The 19,279-nt window shown below is 42.1% G+C and overlaps 1 protein-coding gene across 4 annotated transcripts in view; it reads right to left on the reverse strand.

The window, feature by feature from the left end:
- Positions 1-19,279, reverse strand: part of fam135a (family with sequence similarity 135 member A) — a 208,536-nt gene that overhangs the window by 93,449 nt on the left and 95,808 nt on the right. For all 4 annotated transcript variants that reach the window (XM_059645496.1, XM_059645499.1, XM_059645497.1 and 1 more), the window contains 2 exons: positions 15,126-15,196; positions 8,864-9,037 (listed from right to left, as the gene is read on the reverse strand). In XM_059645496.1, coding sequence (XP_059501479.1) covers positions 8,864-9,037; positions 15,126-15,196 — 245 coding nt within the window. The remainder of the gene's footprint in view (positions 1-8,863; positions 9,038-15,125; positions 15,197-19,279) is intronic.

The raw sequence follows: 19,279 nt of genomic DNA on the forward strand, positions 1-19,279 counted from the left end.
TGAGGCAGATTGGATCATAATGTGTAAGATTCTAATAGAAGCAGACTAACTAGATGCAAGGAGAATGCTGCTCCTAGTTGGGCAAGAGCTGTTATTTATGTTAGATTGGGTAACTATTTAAAAATCTATGATGGTAGATACACAATGCCAAATATTGAAAAGATGAATTCATAAACTGCCACAAATATAGGTTCTTGGATAAGGTCAAGGAATGCCACAAGACAAAAGCTTCAACTGTTGCTAACAAGAGGAATTAAGGATATCCCAGAAGGCAACATAGGTTCATTCGAGTATATTCAATAGATTTTTTGAAACTATTGATATCAAGGGACATGGGAACAATGTGGGAAAATAGAATCTAGTTGAAAGTGATGCAAGGTCAAGGGGTTGAATGGCATACTCCTCCTATTTCCTGAAGTACTGCATTTAAGGAAAGAAATGCAGATGCCGTACATCAGGAACAAAAACAGAAGTTCCTGGAAAAGCTGAACCCGAAGATTCTAGAAGCAACGGGCAGAGTCTAAGAATTAGGACCAGACCATTTAAGGGATGTTAGAAAGCACTTCTACATGCCAAGAGCTGTGGAGGTTTGGAACTCCCTAAAATGGCAGTTGATGCTAATTCAATTGTTATATCTGAAATAGATAATTTTTTATTAAGCAAGGCTATCAAGGGGTATGAACTCAAGGCAGGAATATACAGTTAGGCTACTATCTCAGCCATTATTTTATTGAATGACAGAGCTAACTCAAGAGGCTGAAAGGCCTATTCCTGTTCCTATATTCCTATCAGTACAGGTTAGCAAGAAACATAATTAAAATGAAAAGCTTCTCCAGGGACATAACAAATAGCTAAAATCCCTGTCCAACATAAAACCAAAGGTTAGCTAGCATTATCATAGTTACATCAAATTCAGACACAAGCTTTCTCTTAACGTTAAACACTTTCCCTGTAATCTGCCAAATGGCAGGTTACTAAAATGTCTGTTTCTCACTCTACAGACACTGATGGGCCTACTGAGTTTCCCTAATATTGTGTTTTTATTGTATTTCTCATTTCTATGATTTGTACTGTTTTATTTTAATTTATTACAATCTGTGCCTTCATTGGAATCACTGATATGGACGATAAATAGCTGGACATTCTACTAGTTACAGCCTGTCAACACAAAAATGATGCATTTATCTCTATTGTTTTCAGTTCATTAGCCAATTCATCCAGAAAAGGTATACAAGATAATGAGAGGCATAGATAGAGTTGATAGCCAGAGACTATTTCCCAGGGCAGAAATGGCTAACACGAGGGGTCATAGTTTTAAGCTGGTTAGAGGAAGGTATAGAGGGGATGTCAGAGGCGGGTTCTTTACACAGAGTTGAGAGAGCATGGAATGCGTTGCCAGTAGCAGTTGTGGAAGCAAGGTCATTGGGGTCATTTAAGAGACTGCTGGACATGCATATGGTCACAGAAATTTGAGGGTGCATACATGAGGATCAATGGTCGGCACAACATAGTGGGCTGAAGGGCCTGTTCTGTGCTGTACTGTTCTATGTTCTAAAAGGTGTTGTTACCCCAAATACCATGATGATCAATTTTAAGAGATCCTTGGGGCATCTTACTGAACATTTTTTGAAAACCCTGCATCCAGTGGTTTCTTCTGATCTATTCTAACTGCTTGGTTCTGCCAATGAATCTCAGTGTTAGTATACAGATAAGCAAACATTTAGGAATGCAAACTGTGTGTTAAGCATTATTATGAAGGACATTAGGGTTTAGAAATAAAAGAAGTCCTATGACAATTTGGGTTTCTTGTGTCTGCTTCCCTTGTTGTTCTTGGTTGTAAGTGTCATGGATTGGATTGTCATTTCAGTATTAACTGAAATGAATAAGAAATAAGGTCTTGGTGAGATTACATGTAAGTTTTTACTTGTACATATAATGTAGACATTGCCGGCTAGGTCGCCATTTATTGCCATTCACAAATTGCCCTGGAGAAGTTGGTTATGAGCTGTGAGGCATTATAGACTTCAGAATGTTAATAACTGTTCACGGATTGGATGAATCAACAAAAGATAACGTTACATATGCAAAGAAGCTGCAATAACTCTGTTTGGAATAAACTATTAAAGACAAGGGCAAACTTGCACAGGAACTGAAAGCAATTAGCAAAAGGAGGAGTGGAGGGTGCATGAGCAAAACTGCTTTGACACCTGCTTGATAACTAGACGCTTTAACGCCACAAAGAATGGGGATTGCCCTGTCAAAGAATTAACAGAGGTAATTGCATGAAAGCTGTGTCTTCAAACGGACAGTGAGGGCCAAATGTAATAAGGGACAAAGAAGCTTCTTCTGATAAGAAGGCAAGCCACAGACATGCAATAATTTGGATGGAAAACTTAAAGAATCAATAATAACCTAACCAACAAAAATCTATATAAGAACTGAACACCTGAACTCCACCTGTGGCAGAACTCCAGAAAACAACTTGGTATAAGGATCCAACAGTGGACACTTTCAGAGAAAGACCATTGTTGGTGGAATGTGGCCAAGTTCCATCATTAATCGGGTAATAGCCAAGTTAGGTTGAGACTAAACTTGCTTACTTGAGGGGTCTTATTTTGATTGCTACATTCAATAAAGTTTAAACCACTGTTTCAGTACATGCTTGTTTGTGAGTTTTCTTAGTAAGTAGCTGAATTAATTTGTTGTGATTGATCCATAACAAGTTCCTTATGGAGTAGCTGAAGCCCTTGGGGTATGAGGACAGCAACAATGGTGTTAGGGAAGTGAGTTTCATGATTTTGACCTGGTCATAAAAAAGGAATGGAGAGACAGTTCCAAGTTAGGATGGCAAGTGGCTTGGAGGTGAACTTGCAGGTGGTGGTTTCCTTGTGTCTGCTTCCCTTGTCGTTTTAGGTTATAAATGTCATGGACTGGAAGGTACTTCGAAGGAGCCTAGCTGTACTAACTGTAACAAATATACTAAGGAATAAAAGGAGTACAATCCTATTGCTCAGTGTAGTTTTCCAACCAGTGGAAAGGATGTAGAGGAACAAATCTAAAGGGAATTTACTCACGCCAGCATTATACAGTAATTTATAGGGAGGGATTTCAATGACCCAAAAATAGATGAGGATATTGGTAGTGTCAAAGGCAGCAAGACAAGTGTGCCTAGATTGCATTCAGGAGAGTTTCCTGCAACATACTGTGTCCAATCCAACAAGGAAAAAGCATTACTGGATGTGGTGCTTGGAAATGACAGTCAAGTGGATGAAGTGTCAGTGGGGAAAAATTTTGAGACAGTGATCAAGGTTCAGGACAATGGTGGAGAATGATAATCCACAGCAAGAGAAACCTGTTGGAGGAGAGCTAACTTCAAGGGAGCAGGGCAAGATCAGCTAGAACAAGAGGCTGGCAGGATAAACAGTGAACAATTGGCAAAAAACAAATGATTCACATCCAGTCAAGTTATATTTGCTAAAATGGGAAGGTAGGAGAAATACAGTCAAAGTTCCTTGGATCGCAAAGGAGGGTGGAATTCAACATTAGAAAGAAACAGCATTTAAGACAGATTTAAGACAGAAAATTTAATTGGAGAGACAGGAGGAATACTGAAAATTCAGAAGAGAGGTGAAAAAGCAAGTAAGAAAAACAGATGAATTATGATAAAAGACCAGCAGCTAATATAAAGAGGATCCGAAAGTCTTCTACAGACATACGAACTGAAAAAGAATGGGTTACGGGGAGGAAGGCCAATTAGAAATTAAAATGCAGGATGTACACATGGAGGCAGGAGGCATAACAGAGATATTAAATGAGTAGTTTGCACAAAAGTAGTCTTCACAAAAGAAGTGGATACCTGCCCAGGCTATGGTGAGAATTAAGGAACTCGGTCACCAGAAGTGTTTAAAATTAATAAAGACTAAGTCTTGAATCAACTGCCAGTACTTAAAGTTGACAAGGGCTGGGGCTAGATGAGGTGCATCCAAGGATTTCAAAGGAAGTGAGGCTAGAAATAGCAGGGGCACTGGCCACAATCCTTCAGTGCTTCCTGGACTTGGCAGAGGTGAGGCAGGAAAGGAAAATTGCAAACATTACAGCCACTTTCAAGAATGTTTCAAAGAATAACCCAGCAATTATAGACCAGACATTTTAAATTCAGCAGTAAGGAAGCTTCTAGAAATAATTATTCAGGATAGAATTAGTAATCAAATGGAAAAAAAGGTGAGTTGATTAGGAAAAATCAGCATTGATTTCTAAAGAGGAAATTTTGTTTAACTAACTTGAAGTTTTTTTGAAGAGATAATAAAGAGGCTCAATGAGACTGTTGATGTAGTCTACATGGTTTTCCACAAGGTATGTGATAGAGTGCCACACAACAGATTTGAGGAAAGTGATAGATTATTGTGTAAAAGGCAAAAACAGTAGTAATGCGAATTCAAAACTGGCTGAGTAATAGGTAACAGATTAATCATGGAACACCTAAAGTGTGGAAACAGGGCCTTCAGCCCAGCAAGTCCACACCAACCCACAGAGCATCCCCCTATAACCCACATAATCAACACATTCCCTGAACACTGTGGGTAATATTGCATGGCCAATCCACCTAACCTGCACATCTTTGGACTGTCGGAAGAGCACCCAGGGGAAACTCATGCAGACATGGCAAGAATGTGCAAACTCCACTCAAGAGTCACCCAAGCGTGGAATCGAACACGGTCCCTGGCGCTGTTAGGCAGCAGTGCTAACCACTGAGCCAGCATGCCTCCCCCTATAAGTAATGGTCAATTTATACCTTTTGGGCTGGTAAATGGTTTGCAGTGGAGCTCCCAGGGCCAGTATTAGGACCATTTCTTTTCCTGATCTATATTAACAACCCGAATCTTGGTGTGTAGAGGACAATTTCAAAGTCTGACATGAAACTTGGGAGAATTGTAAATTGTGAAGAGCGCAATGTGGAACTCCAAAAGACAAGAAATGGAGTGGTGGATAGGAGGCAGATGAGTTTCAACATAGAGAAGTGTGAGTGATGTACTTTGGCAGGAAGATCATTGAAAGACAACATAAAATAAGGGATACAATTCGACTTAGTGGGGAGAAAGCAGAGAGGAGATCTGATAGAAGTTTTTAAATTATCGGGAGGCTCAATGGAGTAGATGGGCAGAAGCTGTTTGTGCTTGTAAAAGAGAACAAAAGATGTGGGTACGCAGATTTAAAGTCATGTGTCAAAGAAGCAAGTGCAACGTGAGGAAAACCTTTTTCACATAGAGAGTAGTTAGGGTATAGAATGCGCAGCTGGGAAAAGTGGGAGAGGCAGGTTCAGTTGAGACATTCAAGGCGGCACTGGATGATTATTTGGATTGAAACGATGCGCAAAGATATGGGGATAAAGCAGGAGATTGTTACTAGGTAATGATGCATGTTGGGCCAAATAGCCTCCTCATTCTGAAATTTTGCGATCACATCCGAGATCTAGCAGGTGACGGCTCCAAAACCTGGCTGGTATTCTTACAGGGGAAAAGGGGCGGGCAGCTCCTGAGTTGTACTCTTTGGTTGCCAGAGGCAGCAGCCCATATGTAGCAGCAGCTGCTTCCATGTTTGATAAGGTACGTGTCTGAAGCCCAAAGTACGTAGATTTTGCTTGATAGGAGCAGGCCTGAATCCTGTGGATACATTTGGATAGGTAGGGTATCCTTTGGGTGGAGTAAGGTATCCCTTTGGATTTAGTCCTGAGACACCTTTGAGACGTATTAAGCATCATTTGAAAGTGGTCAGATTCCGTTTGGGATTGTTAAATCAGATACAGAATTTAAGCAACACTTAGAAAAACAGCAGATGTGCATCAATCTCTACAAGTAGTGGAACATATCGAGTGTGTGCACAGTGTAATCTGTAGATTTGATTCTCTCGTATGGAAACAGGTCCTTTGGCCCAACAAGTCCACAGTGCCCCTTGCAGCATCCCACCCAGACCCATCTCCCTATATCCCACACATTCCTGAACACTATGGGCAGTTTAGGATGGTCAATCCATCCAGCCTGCCCATCTTTGGACTGTGGGAGGAAACCCACGCTGACACGGGGAGAATGTGCAAACTCTGCACAGACAGTGGCCCGAGGCTGGAATCGAACACGGGTCCCTGGCGCTGTGAGGCTGAAGTGCTAACCACTGAGCCAGCGTGCTTCCCATAGGATCCTGTAGTTCATAAACTTTGTGCAGCACAAATGCAGGGAAGTTTTACTGAATCTTTATAAAGGTCCAGTTAGACTATAACTCACATTCTGGTCATTAGCCAAAAGGAAATGTAGGAGGATCCTCAAGCAAGTGCATGGGAGATGTACCAGAATGGCTCCAGGGGTGGGGAACTTCGCTACAACATTATGTTGGAGAAACTGTACTGTTCTTTGAGCGGAACTTGACTGAAACGAGATTTAGAGAGGAGTACCAGAATATGACATGCTTAGATAAAACAGACAAGCAATGTTATTCTCACTGGAACAAAGTCTCAGGGACAGGTATTTAAGATTTTTGGCAAGAGATGCAGGGTGTGTGAGAAAAAAGATTTTTTTTAAAATGGAGTGTGTGGTAATAACCTAGAGCCCATTGACGAGACCCCACTACCAAAAACATTTTTCCCTCCCCACCCTTATCTCCCTTCCGGAGGGACCACTCTGTCTGTGACTCCTTTGTCAACTCCACACCAGCCCGACCACCCCCGGCACTTCCCCAACACACCCCCTGCAACCACAGGAAGTGCTACACCTGCCCCTACACCTCCTGCCTCACCCCTATCCCAGGCCATAAGAAGACCTTCCACTTCAAACAGATGTTCACCTGCACATCTGCTAATGTGGTATACTGTCTCCACTGTTCCCGATGTGGCCTTCTCTACATCAGGGAAACCAAGCAGAGGCTTGGAGGCCACTTTGAGGAACATCTACGCTCAGTTCATGACAAATGACTGCATCTCGCAGTTGCAAACTAGTTTAACTCCCCCTCTCACTCCTTGGACAACATGTCTAGCCTGGGCCTCCTGCAGTGCCACAACGATGCCACCCAAAGGTTGCAGGAACAGCACCTCATATTTTGCTTTGGAACCCTGCAGCCCAATGGTCTCAATGTGGACTTTACAAGCTTCAAAATCTCCCCTCCCCCGACCGCATCCCAAAACCAGCCCAGCTTGTCCCAGTCTTCCTAATCTGTCCTCCCATCTCAAGCCCCACCCCCATCTCCTACCTACCAGCCTCATCCCACCTCCTTGACCTGTCCGTCCTCCCTGGACCAACATATGCTCTCGCTAACTCCCCACTCATACTCTCCTTTACTGGCTCCAACCCCTTCTCTTTAATCTGTTTCTTCTCCATCTATCTGCTCCTACATCCATCATTTATCCGCCTCCCCCATCTCCCTAATTATTTCAGAAGCCCCTACGCCTCCCCCATTTCTGAAGAAGGGTCTACACCCGAAATGTCAGCTTTCCTGCTCCACTGATGCTGCTTGGCCTGCTGTGTTCATCCAGCTCCACACTTTGTTATCTCTAGTCCACTGACCATGAGTTTGTTGGAAATTGAAATAATCAATGATTTCAAAATGAGATTGAATAACACAAAGGAAATAAATAGGCAGGGCCACACAGATAGCGGAGATTTGAGCTGTTCTCCAGAGAGCCTATGCTGTCTCAATGAGATGCTTCTTCACTGTCAATAACAATTTGGATCTAACAATTAATTATCTAAGAGTGGGACAGGTGGTGAGGGATAGAATGAGATAACTACTCCAATCAAATAAAACGTCATTCAGAGAAGAAATTACTCAATACAAAGATCTTTTACGAGGCCTTATGCAATTTTGAACTTTTCTGCTGCACTTCAATATGAAACATTTTAAGCGCTAATTATAAGTGGACAACTTGTGAGAATGATGTGTCAGGTTTAGTCTTTCAAATTTCCGCTTTTCAGTATCCTTAATAAACGTATCCAGAGAGTTCTTATTAATGGATGGTCTAAGCCCAACTGTAACATCCTGTTATTAAAACATTGCAATCAGGAACCAAAAGCTTGCTCAAATGAATCAAATTACATAAATAATTTCTCTATTTGGTCATTTTCTCAAAGAACAGTTGTCTTTCCATTAAAGTCAATAAAAAAATTAAAACTATACATTCAGATCTGGACTATGTCAAAAATCAGTTTTGATTCATTCATGTTTAGCCAATGGAATGTTTGAACTGATCAATATGGTTAACATTAAAGATAAAAGTTCATCTGAACTAATTATGATTTTTTGGCTTGTAGATAAATGACACCTTTGAAAAAAATGACAGTGTCACTTCCACCCCAAAACCTGGATAATTATTGATGAATGACAGAAGAAGTGAATGCATGTGAGAATATGAGTTCAAAACATTGACCAATATTGCTCCCTAGAGTTAAGTAGCTAGAAATATTTTCACCAAGTAGAATCCAAATGTGGACATATAACAGATTCAAATTCACACTGGATGTTTTTAGGTTTTCATGGATTCCGTCCTAAATAATTAACAAGTTCCTAATATACGATCAGATCCAGCAGAATACTAGCTTGGTAGATACTGACTTTTTGATGAATTAAATTATTGTCAAGTTTGTCCAGCATAGAACATAGAACATTACAGCACAGTACAGGCCCTTCGGCCCTCGATGTTGTGCCGACCTGTCATATCGATCTGAAGACATTCCATGTACGTCCATATGCTTGTCCAATGCATGTTACTTTATTTATGAGACATTATCTAGAAACAATACCAATAAATGAAAACTTACTGCATTCATTTAGTAGTAACAGCCATATAATTTAAAGCACTTCAATTGAGTGTATAAAGACCCACCTTATTAGAGGCTGGTGAAGCGCAACCAAGGAGGCATGAATAGTGATTGATACAACAGAGAGGTGGAAGTAATCAAACATAACATTGACATGATGATGAAGTCCTCGATGTAAACTGAAGTGCAGCTTCAATGTCCGGCTACTAATCACTTGTAGAGAATTTGGGTCATCAAATCTAGAAGAAAATTTTTAAAAATCAACTTAAAAAGTAAAGGTTGGATATTCAGTGAATTAATATACAGACAAATAAAGTGAAAGAAAACCTGTCCTTTTTATGGCCTGGGGAAGAGATGATATTTATATTAGAACTCATCTCCCATCAGTAAGCCAAAATATTACAACTTTAAAATCAATACCCTTAAATGGGGAGCCAGCATTTTGAGTTTCCATTTTTATCTGAATGAATACTTTACATCATACTTAACTGATTCTGCGTTGTTTTGGAAGAGGTCAAGTGAGTTAGTTCTTTCTATGCTGGCAAGCCATTAATCCGTATACTCCTGGTGGTGACAGCTTTGCACACGCTTTGAGCTTTTCACTGTAATTAGTGTTATGTCATTCACATGAGGCAAGAGATTAGGTAAAGTCTTTCTGAAAAACCTTCCTTATTAGCAAGTGTCATCTCAAACATTTCACTGCTTGCTTGTTTAAACCTCTGTCCCACTTCAACCCTTTACATTTGGCCTCCTTCAGCACTCCAACGAAGCTCAAGGGACAGCACCATATGTTTCCACAGAGTCCTCTGGTCAACTTTGACAATTTTCATCTTATTTGTATCTTCTATTTTCTTTCTGGTTGGCGGTACTGGAAATATGCTTTTTCCTTTTCGTTAAGTTCCTGGGACATTTCTTAGTTTTCCATGCATCCCTCCTCTGGCTGACACTTCTCCATTCACTTTGTCCTGAGTATATTTAGTCAGTGTGGACTCAATGGACCTAATGGGTTACTTCCACACTGTCATGATCTGATGCTATAATTCAGCCCTGTATTTTTATTTATTTAATTTATTGCACTGTGCCTTTTTTTTTAAATCACTATTGCTATTTAACTATTCCACCCTTCTGAAGTTCATTACAGAATCCTTTTAATTCTTCTGAACGTGTTTCTGGTTTTCGTTCCATGTCCATCTTCTCCTATTCTTTTTCCAAGGTTCTTGCTTCAGGTTACCAACTCTAGAATACGATGTTAGAAAGTCAATGGCTACATCAAATCACTTTCAGTAGTACAAGAACACAAGTGCTGGAAATACTCAGCAAGTCTTGCAACATCTATACATAGGAGGAGCAGAGTTAATGTTTTGAGTCAAATAGTCAACTCAAAACATTAATTTGAATTCTCTCTCCATAAACGTTGCCTATCTGCCAAGTATTTCCAACAGTTTGTTTTTATTTCAGATTTCCCCACGTTTAATATTTTGAGAGAGTGTTAGAAGTCAAAAAACATAACAATCCAGGCTTTCTAGTACAACTTTCTCATGCAAATTATAACTGTTCTTACAATCTCAAAGTCTGGTCTTTTATTCTCTGCTTTATGTGGCCAGTAGACCAAAAGTTATCACCCAGTAGTACCTTAGGTTAGGACTTGTCTAACATCCAGCATCAAGAAAGAAGTTTCCTTAAATTAAATATTCAAGTGGTGTTAGTCCTTTTGTCTTTAAAGTTAGTGATGTCAGTAAAAATATTAGACCTATATGAACTAAATAAGCGAGAAATTATACATTAGGTGTTGCTGGCTAGGCAGCATTTATTGCCCAAAGGGCAGTTAAGAGTCAACCATATTGCTATAGGTCTGGAGTCACATGTAGGCCAAACCAGGTAAAGGTGGCAGTTTCCTTCCCTAAAGGACATCAGTGAACCATATGCGTTTTGCCCACAATTGACAATGGATTCTTAATTCCAGATATCTATTGAATTCAAATTCTGCCATCTGCTATGGTGGGATTCGAACCCAGGTCCCCAGAACTTAATCTGGGTCTCTGGATTAACAGTTCAGTGATAACACCACTGGGCCATCGCCTCCTCCATTAAGATTAGGATTTTTGAAGGAGGTAGCAGCATAATTTAATATGTATCTAAAAAGTACATAGTAGTGGAGGAAACTATTTGATATTCAGGTCCCGAGAGATAGTTGCTAAGGGCTAATTAATATTATAATCTTTCTGAAGTTTTATGTGAGTTATGGAGACACAATAGCAGGCATGGCATTGTTCTGAGTAGGCTACAGTATTAAAACATTATTGAAAGGTGTAAAGAAACAGGAACAGGTTTGTAAGTATGTTCAATTTAGTTTTATAAAATGTGCTGTAAAAATGCAGTTTTCTGAATGAGTCAACGGAAGTATGGTACAGTAAACACACAGCACTTGTGAGTGAGGTGGTAAAGAGAATCATAATACAACATCTCGCAAAGCTGAGGGGAGACTTGATAAAAATCTGTAAAGTTATGAGGCATGTAGATAGGTCTGACAGTCAGAATCTTTCTCACCACAACTGAAATGTCTAATACCAGGGGATGGGTGATGGGGAAAAACTCACAAACGAAATGAGTCTAAAAAGCACTGCCAAGGGTAATGATGGAGGTAGATATGATAACTGTATTTAAGGGACTTTTACATCAGCATACAAATTTGCAAGGAATGGACACATATGGACAGGCAGAAAGGATTAGTTTCATTTGGCACAGAGATAACAAGGTGTAGAGCTAGATGAACACAGCAGGCCAAGCAGCATCAGAGAAGCAGGAAAGCTGATGTTTCGGGTCTAGACCCTTCATCAGTTTCATTTGGTGTCACGTTTGGCACAATAAGGCATTTGATAAGGTTCCCCATGGAAGGCTCATTCAGAAGGTCAGGAGGAATGGGATACAGGGGAACTTAGCTGCTTGGATACAGAATTGGCTGGCCAACAGAAGACAGCGAGTGGTAGTAGAAGGAAAATATTCTGCCTGGAAGTCAGTGGTGAGTGGGGTTCCACAGGGCTCTGTCCTTGGGCCTCTACTGTTTGTAATTTTTATTAATGACTTGGACGAGGGAATTGAAGGATGGGTCAGCAAGTTTGCAGACGACACAAAGGTCGGAGGTGTCGTTGACAGTGTAGAGGGCTGTTGTAGGCTGCAGCGGGACATTGACAGGATGCAGAGATGGGCTGAGAGGTGGCAGATGGAGTTCAACCTGGATAAATGCGAGGTGATGCATTTTGGAAGGTCGAATTTGAAAGCTGAGTACAGGATTAAGGATAGGATTCTTGGCAGCGTGGAGGAACAGAGGGATCTTGGTGTGCAGATACATAGATCCCTTAAAATGGCCACCCAAGTGGACAGGGTTGTTAAGAAAGCATATGGTGTTTTGGCTTTCATTAACAGGGGGATTGAGTTTAAGAGTCGTGAGATCTTGTTGCAGCTCTATAAAACTTTGGTTAGACCGCACTTGGAATACTGCGTCCAGTTCTGGGCGCCCTATTATAGGAAAGATGTGGATGCTTTGGAGAGGGTTCAGAGGAGGTTTACCAGGATGCTGCCTGGACTGGAGGGCTTATCTTATGAAGAGAGGTTGACTGAGCTCGGTCTCTTTTCATTGGAGAAAAGGAGGAGGAGAGGGGACCTAATTGAGGTATACAAGATAATGAGAGGCATAGATAGAGTCGATAGCCAGAGACTATTTCCCAGGGCAGAAATGGCTAGCACGAGGGGTCATAGTTTTAAGCTGGTTGGTGGAAAGTATAGAGGGGATGTCAGAGGCAGGTTCTTTACGCAGAGAGTTGTGAGAGCATGGAATGCGTTGCCAGCAGCAGTTGTGGAAGCAAGGTCATTGGGGTCATTTAAGAGACTGCTGGACATGCATATGGTCACAGAAATTTGAGGGTGCATCCATGAGGATCAATGGTCGGCACAACATTGTGGGCTGAAGGGCCTGTTCTGTGCTGTACTGTTCTATGTTCTATGTTCTAATATTTTGGGCTTAAGGGCCTGTTCCTGCGCTGTGCAACTGTGACGAAAGGAGAAAAGTAATGGAATGGCTGAAATATAGTAAAGGAAGCAGACAGGTTATTCAAAAGAAGTAACACCATTGTTAGAGAGATAATGTACTGATTCTATCTTTCAATACCAACTTCCAACCCTCCCAGGTATGTTTTAATAGAGTCATAGGCCCATTGCACCTGCACCAGCTTGAATATCAAGTGCTAATCTCCTACCTTTTCCTCAAAATCCCTGCACACCATCATTATGAAAATGACCATCCAATGGCCTCCTGAATACCTAAACTGAACCCGCCTTCACCACATCTCCAGGCAATGCAATCATACCCTTACAAGTGGTTGTGAGAAAGTCTTTTTTCCTTACACCACCCTTGCTTCATTTGCACATAACTTTGAATCTACGCCCTTTGTTCTTCCTCCTTTTAGATGCAAGAACAGCTCCTTTCTATCTATTGTCCAGCCAAGTGTGTAGTACAAATTCCGCATTACCAATTTGCTTTGGTATTCTACGCCCCTATCAATAAAGCCAAGGCTGTATGTTGTATAACTGAGCTCCGCACTTCCCTGCCATCTTCTATGATGTGGAGATGCCAGTGTTGGACTGAGGTAGACAAGGTCAAAAATTACACCACACCAGGTTATAGTCCAACAGGTTTATTTGATAATGTAAGCTTTCTGAGCTCAGCTCCTTCCCCAGGCATGGCGTGAGACAGGAGGTATAAGATACAGAATTTATGAGTAGAACCCTAAAACTGGTTGCCTCTTGTTGAATCTTTAATCAGTTAGGAAGGATTAAAATTGTGGAACAACATTGTGGGCTGAAGGGCCTGTTCTGTGCTGTACTGTTCTATGTTCTATGTTCTAAAATGCAAAATCCAGATTCCTCTCAAGTCAAAATGAATTTGTACGAGAGGTGATCTTTCCCTTCAGCCCAACAAGTCTACACCGACCCTCAAGAGCATTCCACCAGACCTATCCCCCTAAAAACCACCTAATCTACACATCCCTAAACACTATGGCAACTTAGCATGGCCAGTCCACCTAGCCTTCACATCTGTGGACTGTGGGAGGAAACCTGAGCATTCGGCAGAAACCCACGCAGACATGGGGAGAATGTGCAAACTCCACACAGACAGTTGCCCGATGGTGGAATCGAACCCAGGTCCCTGTCGCTGTGAGGCAGCAGTACTAACCACTGAGCCACCGTGCCAATTGGGACATCAGGATTCTAGGACAGGCCAAACACGGGAATTTCTAGAGGCCTGATTCTCCACCAAGGCGGCCATCAATAAACATGTAGAATTAGACCTTATTAGATACACTGCCATGAAGAAAACCCATAAACGAGGTAATCAGCTCCAACAGACCCCAGAGTTTAAATACCAAGTGGGAAAACACAACAGCGCTTTATCTGACACTGCACTGATAATGTTACCCAGCAGGGTCATGAAATGTCTGTGAAGTAACTAGCCAACCACAGATTTTTGACCTTCAATGATCTGTGCACAGATCGTCATTTTGTATTGCTGAACAGTGGTCTTCCAACCAAAGTGTTTCATTCACACTTCCCCGATTGTATTTGGTAATCGGTACACTTCATCTATTGTGGAATAAGTCACCAATTCACACAAACGATGCTGTGTTTGGTGTCCCTTTGAAGAATGAGAAAATATACGACTCAAGACAGAGAGATTTGTTCCAAATAATGAGAGAGTTTCATTTCATACCTTTTCAGGTTACATTACTGCATTAGGAATCAGCACAAGATACACAGGAAAACTACCACCCACGAGATCCCCACTTTGCCCCCCACCGTCTAGATGGTTTCACAATCTCTGGCCAATTCTCCATTGTCACTGAGTCAAAATAATGGAACTCTCTTCCTGACAGTATTATAAGTGCACCTGCATAAAACAGACTGCAGCAGTTCAAGAGACAGCTAACCACCGCCTTCTTAAGAACTAGGTAAGACCATTAACTGCTGACCCTAGCCAGTGGCACAACTTCCCTCAACCAATGAAATGGAAAACCACAGAAGCTGAGTTCTTATTACCATACTCTGAGGAGAAACTACACCAACTTCTTGAGAAACTTATCATTTCAACCAGATTCCAGGAAAAAAATTTATTTATAATCACCACAGACGTTGGTTGTAGAATATATGTTGGTACAACGCCATGGGCCAAAAGGGCCTGTACTGTGCTGTTCCATGCTCTATGTCCACAAGACTTAGTGTTATCATTTTCAAGTAACAAGACAGAATAATCCTAATCTTTTAATGAATACTCACGCAAAGTCTTTGTCTGTGAAATTGAGATCTAAAGACAACTGGAAATCCACCTCATTCAAGGATTCTTCAATCTACATATAAAATTCATTACAAAATAAAATAAAGTTTATTTTGACTTCCTTAAACAATACGTACTTCAAACCACTTTCAATGTGATAAACACAATGAATAATAACAATATACAGTTTTAATGTTAACATCAATTGGGCTTTTTCATTAATTTAACTTAAAAATACAAAATTATAGTAATATTATAATACATTTACACCACTAACAATAAAAAGACATAAATATTGCATGATCAAAACTGATTTTACATCAAATATAATATCCATAGTCACCTAGGGAAGCCAACAGTTAAGTTAATTAGGTCAAATTAAATGCCATTCATCGGAATGGATGACGCCACAAAGATTTCACTGAAACTTTATTCAAATATGGCAGCAACTTGCATTTATCGGAGCCTCCACACCAGATGGGATGGGATGGGTTGGGAGTGGTGCAGTGGGGTAGTGAAGGCAGCAGGTCAACAGCTTAACTCACCAGTACCTTCCCAGTGGCAAATAGGGAAAAACAATAAACGCTGGCCCAGCCAACAATGTTTATAGCTCACAACGAAATTTTTTAAAAAGCTTAAAAAGGTCTCGCTGCTTCAGGGACCAGTTGTTGCTCAGAAGGTACTGGTGGGTTGCCTTCTTGAACTCTGCAATCCACAGGCTGTATGTTGATCCACGATGCCAGATTAGTTCCAGGATTTTAACTGCAAGTAGAAACAGCAATATATTTCTAACCAAGGATGGTAAAGTTACTTGGAGAGGGGGAGGGGAGGAGGAGGTGCACTTGCAGGGGAAGCTTAATGGTGTTCCCATTTATCTGCTGCCTTTGTCCTCCTGGGTGGAAATTGTCATGAGTTTGAAAGGTGCTGTGGAAGAATGTTTGGGAATTTCTGCAGTGCATCTTGTAGCTAGTGCACACTGTGCTGCTACTGTCCATTGGTGATGGAGGGAATGGATGCTTATGTTTGTGGATGCGGTGCTGCCAGTCACTCTGCCTTAGTAAAATCTTTAGGCGATTTTAATTGTGCTTTCACCTTTTGAATCTCCGATGATTATACGTCGTGAAAATTTTCTTATCTACACTTCTTCCTCTCATCTCGCCTATGTACTCATTTACTAACCCTCCTAAGTGCCTTCCTATTCACACAATGACCCTCACAATATTATACACCTCCATCAACATTTGTTGTTCATAGGTAAATAGCCCCAACCTATGTAACCTCTTCTCTAGCTTAGACCCTCCAACCCTGGCGAATTTTCATTGCATCCTCTCCAGTTACTCATTGGCTTTTATTGCGAAGGTGAAGCATAAATGTAGGGATGTCTAATAATGTCTGTACAGGCACTGGTGAGACTGCACCTGGAGTGTTGTTCCAGTTTTGATGTCCTTAAAGGAGGTTATACTAGCGCTGGAAGCTGTTCAGAGAAAGTTCACTGCGCTGCTTCTTGGGATGAAAGGATTTCCTTGAGAGGAAAGGTTGAGCATGCTGGGCCTAAATTCATTGGAATTTAGATAGAAGAAAGGGAAATTCATTGAATACACCTCTGAGGGGGGTGGTTCAAGAATAAATGATAAGGAGGAATTTCTTCTCAGAGTCATCTTTAGAAATCCCTACATCTACCAAGATATTGAAGACTGAGTTAGACAGATTTTTGACTGAAAAGGGAGTCTCGGGCTATGGAGGAACAGGCAAGGAAGTGCTGTTCGGGCCACAATCAGATCTTTTTCATTGCACTGTGACTTTTGCCCATTTTATGATATACTTGAAAATCCATTTTCTAATTACTGATTGTCCTGTCAATGTCCAATCCACCAATACCACCTATAGCTTTGAATAACTCCAACTTTCTCTGTTCGAATGAAATCAATTGCATCATCTCCGGTTTTTCCAGACAAGCAAAATTGCTCACCTTTGATAAATCTCCTCTGAGCCCCCTTCAAGGCTTTTGCATCTTCAGGAGTTGTGGTACCTGGACATCTTACTACAGGTTAAACCTAAAGGTTTAGCATAACATAGTTCATTCTATATTGTACAAAGCAACTGTACTCCCAAGACTCAAGCGTCCATTATTTATGCACAAACAACACTTAAAACACCAGTACCTGGATCACCCTATTGCATGAGATAACAAGGAGAAGAGCTGGATGAACACAGCAGGCCAAGCAGCATCAGAAGAGCAAGAAAGCTGATGTTATGGATCGAGACCCTTTTTCAGAAATGGGGGAGGGGAAGGGGATTCTGAAGTAACTAGGGAGACAGACAGAAGATGGATAAAGGGGAAGACAGGTGTAGAGGAGACAGACAGGTCAGAGGCAGGGTTGGAGCCAGTATAGGGGAGTGCAAGTGGGGAGTGAGGGAGGGGATAGGTCGGTTCAGGGAGGACAGAAAGGTCAAGGTGGTAGGATAAGGCTAGTAGGTAGGAGATGGGGGTGGGGCTTGAGGTGGGAGGAGTGGATAGGTGGGAGGGCAGGTTAGGGATGCAGGGACAAGCTGGGGTGGTTTTGGGATGCGGTCGGGGTGGGGAAATTTTGAAGCTTGTGAAGTCCACACTGGGAAACCTGCAGCCCAATGGTCTCAAAGAAAATATGAGATGCTGTTCCTAACCATCAGGTGGTATCGTTGTGGCACTGCACGAGGCCCAGGGTGGACATGTTGTCCAAAGAGTGGGATGGGGAGTTGAAATGGTTTGCGACTGGGAGGTGCAGTTGTTTGTTGCAAACCGAGCGTAGGTGTTCCACAAAGCAGTCCCCAAGCCTCCACTTGGTTTCCCAGATGTACAGGGGGCCACATCGGGAACACTGGATACAGTACACCACATTAGCAGATGTGCTGGTGAACATCTGTTTGAAGTGGAAGGTCTTCTTATGGCCTGGGATGGGGGTGAGGCAGGAGGTGTCGTGGCAGATGTACCACTTCCTGCGGTTGCACGGAAAAGTGCCAGGGTGGTAGGATTAGTGGGGAGTGTGGAGCAGACAAGGGAGTCACAGACAGAGTGGCCCCTCCAGAAAGCAGATAAGGTAGTGGGTCAGTTGCAGATGGCGAAAGTGTCGGAAGATGATGCGTTGGGTCTGGAGGTTGGTGGGGTGGTATGAGAGGATGAGGGGGATTCTGTTTTAGTTGTTATTGCAGGGAGGGGGTGTGAGGGATGAGTTGCGGAAAGTGCAAGAAACAACGGTTGAGGGTGTTTTTGACCACTGTGGAGAGGAAGTTGCGGTCTTTGAAAAATGAGGACATCTGGTATGTCCGGGAGTGGAATGCCTCATCTTGGGAGAAGATGCGGCAGAGGCAGAGGAATTGGGAATAGGGGATAGCATTTTTGCAGGAAGGTGCGTGAGAGGAGGTGTATTCTAGGTAGCTGTGGGAGTCGATGGGCTTCAAATGGATATCAGGTTCCTGGTGGTTGCCAGAGATGGAAACAGAGAGGTCCAGGAAGGGGAGAGAGGTATCGGAGACGGTCCAGGTGAGCTTAAGGTTGGGGTTGAAGGTGTTAGTGAAGTGGGTGAACTGTTCGAGCTCCTCATGGGAGCACAACGCGGCAGCGATACAGTCATCGATGTAACGGAGGAAGAGGTGGGGGACAAGGCCAGCGTAGCTACCGAAGAGAAATTGTTCCATGTATCTGACAAAGAAGCAAGCATAGCTTGGGCCCATGTGGGTACCCATGGCTACTCCCTGTGTCTGTAGGAAGTGGGAGGAATTGAAGAAAAGTTGTTAAGGGTGAGGACGAGTTTAGCTAAGCAGATGAGGGTGTCAGTGGAGGGGGACTGGACGGGCCTGCAGGGCAGGAAGAGGCGGAGGGCCTTTAGACTCAACCTATTGCATACTACTTGCTCATTTAAAAAAATCTCTTTTGCTATCTCTTTCTACCTCCAGTTACTACTATCCTTTTTAATTCTACATGCTTCTCCAAAACTTACTTTCGGAAGAAACTCATCTCCACCTCTGATGGGACCTCTCTTCCTGGAATGCTGCTGAAAGCAGAGTCTTTGAGCATTTGTAAGTTGGTGATGGATATATTCCTGGTAGGGAAAAGAGTGGAATGTGGATTTCTAGATAGCTGTCATAATCTTATTAAATATCAGGGCAGGTTCCAGGG

The sequence above is a fragment of the Stegostoma tigrinum genome, chromosome 4 (assembly GCF_030684315.1).
Source record: "Stegostoma tigrinum isolate sSteTig4 chromosome 4, sSteTig4.hap1, whole genome shotgun sequence".
In the NCBI taxonomy this organism is placed as follows: domain Eukaryota; kingdom Metazoa; phylum Chordata; class Chondrichthyes; order Orectolobiformes; family Stegostomatidae; genus Stegostoma; species Stegostoma tigrinum.